The 9978-nt window shown below is 45.3% G+C and overlaps 1 protein-coding gene across 1 annotated transcript in view; it reads right to left on the reverse strand.

The window, feature by feature from the left end:
* Nucleotides 1-9978, reverse strand: part of TMC5 (transmembrane channel like 5) — a 47242-nt gene that overhangs the window by 10142 nt on the left and 27122 nt on the right. Inside the window, exons 6-11 of the mRNA XM_081887513.1 lie at nucleotides 7684-7932; nucleotides 6252-6403; nucleotides 5304-5448; nucleotides 3346-3501; nucleotides 2022-2188; nucleotides 468-546 (exon numbers count right to left, since the gene is read on the reverse strand). Coding sequence (XP_081743639.1) covers nucleotides 468-546; nucleotides 2022-2188; nucleotides 3346-3501; nucleotides 5304-5448; nucleotides 6252-6403; nucleotides 7684-7932 — 948 coding nt within the window. The remainder of the gene's footprint in view (nucleotides 1-467; nucleotides 547-2021; nucleotides 2189-3345; nucleotides 3502-5303; nucleotides 5449-6251; nucleotides 6404-7683; nucleotides 7933-9978) is intronic.

Raw genomic sequence — 9978 nt, forward strand, 5'->3', positions numbered from 1 at the left:
GCTGCTCTGATCACCCTTTTGGCTACAGAGTATGGTATAAATGCTGTAAGCAAGCAAATAAATGAATGAATATCGCTTCTCAGGCAGTGTAATAAATAAAGCAGAAGCTCTGGTGCATTTCAGCACCGCTGTGACCACCAGGCACATCTCGTGATGCCCATCTTAAGAGCTGCCTACAGCTCAGCTTGGCAGTGGTAAGCAAGTGTCTTGGATTATATCACCTCCGACTGTGGATAACGCTTCCCCCAAGAGAAGAAAAAACCCCATTCACACATTACACCAAGGCTCAAAGAAGGATAGGATATGGCCTTCAAGCTTGCCAGCTTCCACCTCCAACCTGAAGTGATGCAGCCCCAAAACAAATTTTTTTACCCTCTCTGTTGCTGTCTGAGAGAACAAGGGAAGTTTCTGTTATCTCCTTATACTTAAGATCCGCAGCAGTGCAGAAGCAAACTGGAAAGCCTTACCTCTGCCTTTGATGCAGGCACTTCGTTAAGCCAGTAGTAGCACAGGATCCCAACGATTGATATTTTCAGAATAACGTTCCTACAGAGGGGCGGCAATTGCCGTCAGAATTCAGCAGAGGGACACAGCACAAGAAAAGTACTTGTGGGCAGTATCAGATCCCTTTCGGAAAATGTACTGTATTCATTTATTACATTTATACCCCGCCTTTCCTCTAAGGAGCCCAAGGTGGCATGCACAGTCCTCCCCCTTCTCCATGTCACCTTCACGACAACCCTGTGAGGTAGGCTAGTCTGAGAGTGAGTGTATAGGGAAGTTTTTAACATCTGATGTCTTATTATGTTTTTAGATTTTTTAGACGCTGTCCAGAATGGCTGGGGCAACAGAGTCTAGTGGGCGGGGTACAAATAACAAAATTATTCTTCTTATTATGGATGCTTTAGCTGAGATTCCCGCATTGGACCAGAGGAACCTCAGGGTCTCTTTCCAACTCTATGATTCTATGATTATTATGAAACTGTGGAATTCACAAGCAGGATGGCTTTAAAAGATGGATATTCAGATTCAAGGAAGATAAGGCTATGATCCATGGCTATTTCCACCTCCACGGTTGGAGGCAGCAAGCCTCCGGAAAAATGTAATTAGGAATCACAAGTGTGGCAAGCATCATTTCCTCTGCTTGCAGGCTCCCCCTGGGTATCTGACTGGCCACTGGGGCAGCAGAATGTTGGACCAAATGCACCACTGGCCTGATCCAGCAGGACTTCTCTCATCCACAGACACACACCCCATAAAAGGATTTCCTAATAAACTCCTCCTATGCTAGTGTTTTTATTCACTCACGCAGTAGGTAGCAATGGCTACTGACTTGTATGGCTTTAACAGAGAAATAGACAAATTCATGGAGCATAAGGCTTCCAGTGGCCAGTTGGCCATGTTCCAAATTTATTGGAGGAAGGATACTTCTGTATACAGTGGTACCTCGGGTTACAGATGCTTCAGGTTACATATGCTTCAGGTTACAAACTCCACTAACCCAGAAATAGTACCTTGGGTTAAGATCTTTGCTTCAGGATGAGAACAGAAATCGTGCAGCGGCGGTGCAGCAGCAGCAGGAGACCCCATTAGCTAAAGTGGTGCTTCAGGTTAAGAACAGTTTCAGGTTAAGAACGGACCTCCGGAACGAATTAAGTACTTAACCCGAGGTACCACTGTCCCAGGTTGTTGGAATCACAGGTCGGGAGGGTGCTGCTGTGTTCTGATGCTGCTTGTGGGCTTTTCGTGGACCTCTGATTGGCCACGGCAAGAACAGGACACTGGGCTAGATGGACCTTGGTCTTGCTCCACCTTAGGTTCCCTCCTTAGGTTCTCATGCAAGGCTTCACAGATGTGGTTCCCACGGAGTCACTGACCCATGCCCTAACCAGACCCAGCTTAGCTTCAGTGAAGATGCTGCATTGTGAGACTTCCAATCTTGCCCTGGATCTGGTTATTGAACTTGGACTAAATAAATGGTACTTTAGGGAGACAGGGAGCATGTGTGAAGACAGCAATACCTGACAATAGCAGTGTAGATCTGGTTTCGGGGAGAAGTGAATTTTTCAACAAAGCCAAAGGAGGAGTAGAAGAAAGGCACGCCATGGTTGAGTAGGCTCACCACAATGGGCAACACCAGGGTAGCAGCTTCCCTTTGCAGCTCATTTTTACTCTCGTCAAGAAGTAACTTTGGGTGAGGAAGAAAAGAGAGAGAAGCTATTTAACTCAGACATCAGGTTTACCGCCTGTTATACCATCAAAGAGAACACGATGAAGATGTTTTATAGGTGGCATCTGACATCAAAACTTGCCAAGATCTGTAAGTTAAAGTCCAATCTATGCTGGAAATGTGAGAAGGCTGAAGGGACAATGTTTCATGTTTGGTGGGGCTGCGATAAAATTAAGAAATTTTGGGGTAGTATTCATGAAGAGCTTAAAAAGATGTTTAAAATATCAATAGGAAAGAAACCAGAGGGGTATTTATTAAAGATATTAGGGAAAGATATCCCACATGGAAAAAAAAGAATCTTTTTATATGCCACCGCCAGAATAGTTATCGCTAGGAATTGGAAAGGAGACATTATACCTACAAAAGAAGGTTGGATATGTAAACTTAGTGAATTTATAGAATTGGCAAAGTTAACAGCAGCCATAAGACAAATCAAAAACTAAGATCAAGCAGGCTGTGTGTGTTAAGTTATTAGTCCTACAGGGAGCCCAGAATATGGTGTGGATTTGTTAAGCAGGGCTAGGGCAACCCTTTTCAGCTCAGAAGGAAGGCTGTGTTCCCTTCTGAGCAACCTTCCAGAGACCACATCCCCTTGCAAGGCATGGAAATGTCACCTTTGTACTGTAGGCTGCTTTCTGTACATGCTCACACACCCTTCTCTATCCTCCAGATAAGCAAGAGGCATTTTCAGAGTTCAAGGACACATTCCAGCCAGGCAATTACACGCAGGGAGGGTGCAATGCAAGCTAGTGACAAATGTGGCTGGAGAGGGGCTGTGGCATGGGGAGAGGCCCTTAGAGAGGCCTGGGGGACCACATTTGGCTCTGCCCCACACCACACCCATGGGGCGGAGCTAAGCATGAGAGCATAGGGACATAGGAAGCTGCTCTATACCAAGTCCGACCATGCATCCATCTAGCTCAGTGTTGTCTACTCTGGCTGGCAGTGGCTGTCCCACCAGTCCCAAAAGGCAGCAGCCCTCATTGCTCTGAGCACACAGCCTTGTAAGAGCACACTTGCTTATTTCTCAAGCGAAACGCAGGGCAGGTCATATTATTATATAAAGGCATAAGCAGAGGAAAAAATGTATTAAGAAATAAATCAAAGGACCTTACATTTAAGTTAATGAGACAGAAGAAGTAAATGCCAGCACATGAACCAGCTGTCGCTAACAGCGACACAATCCAGGCTGCCAGGTGAATGAAGATCCGGTTAATTTTCTGGCTCTGAGAAAGCTTCAGATATTCAGTATTCACTTCCGACAAGGTCTCCTGAAGCCGAAACAATTAAATATGATTGTTAAGGTTGTGGGAGATTAGCAGCCAAACCTACCAAATGCATATTCTTGCTAGTTAGAACGAGAAGGGGCTAGCATCACACAACTGTACTGCGGATCAGCAGATACTCAGACTATAGAAACAAAATTGGTAGAGAGGGTTCTGTATGATGTCACTTCCCCTCCTCCCCAGAAGAGGAAGGAGCATGTAGTACTTCGTGTTCCTCTTTCTCTTCCTTTGACCAACGCTAGATGCAGGCATGCACTTGCTCTATCTCCAGGCATATGTCTGAAGCTGGTTACACTGTAAATATAAGTATTTTGCCTGCATAGTTTTTACTGCTGCCATTGCTGTGAACCAATGCAAGATTGTAAGTAACTTAAATTTTTAACTTACTTCCCAGGTTGTTGCCTGATTCTTTGTTCCCTCAGGATAAGAGAGGGAAAGCCAGCTTACTTCATAGCTGGACTTGCTGAAAAAGAAGGTTTAACAGCCTAATTCCTATGCTTTTAATTTTGCTGCCAAGGATGGGACTTTAAACTCTGTTCAACTCATACAGGTGGGCGCCTGGAGGGATAAATTGCAATTAATATATCCTCTCCTACCCAATAAAATCCATCTCACACAGGTTTCTTCATCATAAGGTCCTAGGGCACTTTGCAACCAAATACAAAACTGAGGTCAGCTAAAACGAAAACTAGTTATAAAGCCATATGATGCAGCTCAGGCAAATGTTTCAGATAAGATCATTTGTCATAAGCTATAATGTACAGTAAAGTACGAAGGCGACAACAACCCATTCACATGGGGAATCAGCCCTCGCTTGTTCACCCACTCTTGTCATGGGCCTGCAACATAAGCATATTTACTCCTGAGTAAGAAAGCCATAGGTAAAGGTAAAGGGATCCCTGACCATTAGGTCTAGTCGTGACCGACTCTGGGGTTGCAGCGCTCATCTCGCTTTACTGGCCGAGGGAGCTGGCGTCCAGCTTCCGGGTCATGTGGCCAGCATGACTAAGCCACTTCTGGCGAACCAGAGCAGCGCACGGAAACGGCGTTTACCTTTCCGCTGGAGTGGTACCTATTTGTCTACTTGCACTTTGATGAACTGCTAGGTTGGCAGGAGCAGGGGCCCAGCAATGGGAGCTCACCCCGTCACAGGGATTTGAACCGCTGACCTTCTGATCAGCAAGCCCTAGGCTCTGTGGTTTAACCCACAGCGCCACCCGCGTCCCTAAGAAAGCCATACACACAGTCATATTAAAGAAGATAAGGACAGCCCATCTAGTGCAGCATCCTCTTCTCAAAGTCAGAACCGGCCCAATACATTCTGCTGCCCGAGGCAAAGGACAGTATATTCTCTCTCTCCCTATTCCCTGCGCAAACGCCAAACAGATTGGCAGGTGCATCTTCAACACCGTAAAGGGAGCAGCACCCTCCGCTTCCCCCGAAAGATGCTTTCTAGATTAGGGAAAGCCTTGTGGCATATGCTCAGATGCATCCTCATTGCTGCCTACATTGCAGCATCTGCCGCCTGAGGTTGTACTCTGTCTAATGGTAGGGCCAGCCATGCTCATAGTGGCCCACCTGTTGCTCATGGGAATCCCACAGGCAGAATCTGAGGTCTACAGTGCTCTCCTCACTTGTGATTCCCAGCAACTGGAATTCAGATACCAGATGTTGTGTATAGCTGTCCTAACCTCCTACACTTATCCTCAATGGCTGTAAGCTGATGACCATTGTCTAAGTCAGTGACCATCACCAAACCAGCAAATTCTATTAGCTGAACAGCATACCTTTATCTGAGTGCTGAGATTCCTCTGTTGCAGCTTCACAGCTTTCTCATTAGTTATACTGAAGTCCCAGACACAGAGAAGTTTAGCAGCATTTCCAGCGTACATCTGGGGATGAGCAAAGTTGTTGCGGAAGGACTTTGCCATGCTACAATGAAAAGCGAAACATGCATCAGTGGTTGGATGAAAGCGGGGAGGGAAGCAGAGAAGATATTAGATGAAAAGCAGTAAATCGCACAAAGTGGGACCTGCAACAAATGTTGTAGTGTGAAGTACTCCTGCTGCAGAGCCAGCTAGTCATACCCTTTTCCAGGACACTCCATTCCATCGCCTCTCAATTTCCTGTCTGCCCCCCCCCCCGAGAAATAGAACCATTGTGTGGTCACTGTTGCGTCCCACTAACTTTTAATGTAAACATTTATATATACATTGGCAAGCCTCAGGGGTGTCAAGTTTGCCAATACCTCCCCTTGTATGCATGAATGGTGCTGTTTTGTCTACATAAAAGATCAGTGGCACCCACAGCACTCACTTCAAAATCCAAACGCACCTAAAAAGGTTGGCAACCCTTATGTTCGCTCAAAAGGTTGGAAGGTTGATGGCGATACTGTGTAGTGAAGTACAGATGGCTGTTTTCTTTCCTTTTCATTAAAGAAAACAAAAATTAAGACACAAGAGGCCATTTTGAGCAGAGAAGCAGCAAGAGAGGGTGGATTATTCTGTGACCCTACAGATGTTGTTCACTACAACTTCCATCATCTCCAACCACTGGCCACACTTGCTTGCGCTCATAGGAGTTGGAGTCCAACATCTGGAAGACCACTAGGTCTCCCATCCCAGCTTTCAAACAAGCGATCATTTTTGGCACTCAAGAATATTCTAAAGAGCAATCTCTCCCCCCCCCCAATAGAGTCACCTTTAAATCCAAGAGAAATCTAAATCTCACTGTACCTGTAGAGCAAGCTTAAGAAGCAGATAATGAAATAGATTCCGATGGTGAAAATATAGGCCAGCTGCATGTAATATGGAGAGTTGTTCTCGTTTTCAGTGATGGTAGTATTGGTGTAAAAACCGTAATAGAGCACGGTGTCGCTAAAATAACCCTGAAACAAAAGAAACATAAATGTGGCTCAAGCAGGTTAACGAAAGGTTTCAGTTATGAACGTGAAAACGCCATACAGTGCGGGGGTTGTTCTGTTTTGTAACATGAGAAACTATGACACACGCTATTGGTTACATCATTGACATGTCACTGAGATGATAAAGAGGAATGGCCTGTGGCTGTGCCTGTGGCCCCCTAGATGTTGGGACTCCAACTCTCATCACTCCAGCCAGCATAACCAATGGTCAGGGATGATGGGAGTTGGGAGTCCAACAAAGACCTCACCCCTGGAGTGATAAAGCAATGCATGCACACTTTTGCAAAAGGGTTGTTCACTACATCACAAGAGCCCAGATTATGAAGAACAAGATAATGGGACAAAGGAAGGAAGGAAATAAGACCCCACCAGATGAGCAGGGTATAAATAATAAAATTATTTCAGCAGAAATGCTTTGGAGTTCAGCCAGAGGTCTAGAACACAGCACGGCTGTAACTGCACTGCAAAGCATCCATTGACAAGAAAATCCAACTGCTAGCTGCTCAAGGTGTGGATGGCTGCATGCACAATTTCAGAAGGTTTAAAGGGAGAAATGGGGGGGGGGGCAGATGCAGTGTGCAGTCCTCCTTGCGCCAACTTATAATGGAATAAGCCGGACAGCAAACACTGAAGTAGACCATTGAGCCGATCCAGGTCAAAATCCACCCAGAAGGGATCAGGAGAGTCTACTTTGGAATCTGAAGACAGATTCCTCCTCCTCCTCCTTCCCCATTCCAAGTGTGTGTGAGAAGGAGACCAAATGAGATTGGTTGATTGGTTGAATGCATGAATTGTGGGGAGGAGTTGTGGTCCGGTCAATTTTAGACATGGTCTCTGTCTCTGCCACCAGTACAGTGGTACCTTGGTTTACAACCATAATCCGTTCTGGAGGTCCGTTTGTAAACCAAAACAGGTTGTAACACAAGGCACACTTTCGCCAACGGGGCCTCCAAATTTTTTTTGTTCATAATAAAAAGAATGGGCTGTAATCCAAAAAAAGGTTGCAGACGGGGACACACACTTCCAGGTTTGATGTGTTTGTAATCCAAAACGTATGCAAACCAAGACATATGCAAAACAAGGTACCACTGTATGTGGTACCAACACCACTCCCATTACACAAAAATGTAGTCCAGCTCTGCTTTAGGCAAGCTATATTTTAGAAGTCCTCTGTAGCAGAAGGCTTACTTATTTGGGGGAGGGGGCCCAGATGAAACCTATTATTGTTTTAAAAATGCACTTACGGCTCCAGTGAAAAACTCCAGCCCCAGGAACGATAGGTTATTTGCTCTCACTGCTATGAGCTGAGGGATCGCAATAAAACTGAAGTTCACAAGGAACGAAAAAACGTTGAACGTCAGGAGCCACGTCAGGAACACGAAATAAGAACCGACGCTGGTCCCGAACTTTCCGCCAATGTCTTTTAGAATCTTCTGCCAAAGTTTGAGGAGCTGAAAGCAGTCTGACAAGCCATTTTTGAACTGTCGAAAGGACTAGGAAGAGGAAGGGAGGGAGAGAGAAAAAAGCTTCAAGCCTTTGGGTAACTTCTGGGCCAAATCTGTTTTGTTTGTTTGCTACTTTAAAGCAGGGGTCATCAACCTTTTGGGACTGATGGGCCAATGCCATCTGCATTAAGCCCAACTTCAGTTCATATGTGATAAAATGTATTGCGACAAGTAGTATTTTCATCATAAATACTAAGGGCAAACTCAACTCTCCTTAGGTAGCTGAACCAATTTCACACATGCAAGAAGCGGGGAATCGTCGGGATTGGGGGGAATGTGAAGATTTGCAGAAATTGTGGGTTGGTGAGGGGGGCTTTAGGAGGAAACAACCCTGGGGGAGGGGAACCCCTACTGAAAGAAAAATCCCAGCACAGGCACAGACTGCTAGCAAACAGTTGGGGGTGAGAAGGAGGGGATGGAAGACTGAACAGGAGCATTTATTGCTGCAGCATTACAGCTCCCACTTGCCCTTTATTGCTTTATTGCTAGAGGTACTACTGGTAACACAAAGAGCAGTGAAGGCAACAAACACTACGTCTTTCACTGATAGCAAAGTTAAGCAGGGCCAGTTCTCCCAAGTCAAGGTGCATAGTACCCAAGGCAGGTTAGATTATTTGGCCCCTGAGGCAGATGATCACACAAACCCCTTTTTATCTCTCCCTCCCTGGCGGTACAAGAGCGATACAAGTGCGATACATACTTCAATCATCATTATCATCATGTGCTTAACAAGTCTGCTGCCCTTTCATGACCTGTTTAGCTGCCTGAGGTTATTGCTTCCCTCAATCTATGGATGAGGGGAGAATTCTGATTCTTTTTGAATTTTAATAAGAAGCTTCCACACCCAATACACAAAGCAAACCATAGTTATCCTTTGAAATTCAGATTTCTCGAATTTCGCAGTGCAGTTCTCCAACCAAACAATGTCTTTCAAAAGAACACGTATTCAGGAAAGAGCTCACAAAAATGCATATATTACAGAAAACAACAGTGCACTATATTGGGGAGAAGTGTTTACAAAAAAAGTGCATTTCAGTCAAAATGGCTGTATTTTTGTATGGGAGCAAAAATGGGAATTTTAGGAGATATTTGCCCTAAAAAGCTGGCAGACTTTCATGAGGGGTTGCTGGTTTTTTTTTTTAAGTTGCAAGCAGCTGTGAAAATGTGGAGAGCTGAGATGAAGATTGGAGAAATGAGAAAGTGAAATGGGCAGATTCACCCACCCCTAAGTTTGTTTAATGATAGGGTCGGACTCCAGATTGTCAGTAATATAAACCAAGAAACGGTAAGAGCCTAGCCTATTGACTTCAGAAGTAAGTCTCATTGTATCAGCAGGGCTTACACCCAAGTAATCAGGCACACAACTTCAACCAAAACCTGGCAAAGCTTTCCTGACCAGATATTTTTGGGGGTGGGGAAGATGTTGTTGTTGTTTAGTCGTGTCTGCTGTCCGACTCTTCATGACCCCATGAACCAGAGCACGCCAGGCACTCCTGTCTTCCACTGCCACCCATAGTTTGGTCAAACTCATGCTGGTAGCTTCGTGAACACTATCCAACCATCTCGTCCTCTCCTTGTGCCCTCCATCTTTCCCAGCATCAGGGTCTTTTCCAGGGAGTCTTCTCTTCTCATGAAGTGGCCCAAAGTTATTGGGGCCTCAGCTTCAGGATCTGTCCTTCCAGTGAGCACTCAGGGCTGATTTCCTTAAGAATGGATAGGTTTGATCTTCTTGCAGTCCATGGGACTCTCAAGAGTCTCCTCCAGCGCCCTAATTCAAAAGCATCATCTTCGGCGATCAGCCTTCTTGATGGTCCAGCTCTCACTTCCATACATCACTACTGGGAAGATAGTTGTGTGTAATAGAGGACATCAACACACCACCTGCATGCTAATTTTGCAGTAGCTAATGGTCCACTTCTATTTATCTGACTTGGCAGGCTCTAGAGTGCCCTAAAGAAGACCCCACCACTCTGAAAGGACACCCTCACCATATCACATCAACATTCTTTAAACATTTCCATGGAACACTTTATC

This window comes from Podarcis melisellensis, assembly GCF_964234715.1.
Source record: "Podarcis melisellensis genome assembly, chromosome: 14".
NCBI lineage: Eukaryota > Metazoa > Chordata > Lepidosauria > Squamata > Lacertidae > Podarcis > Podarcis melisellensis.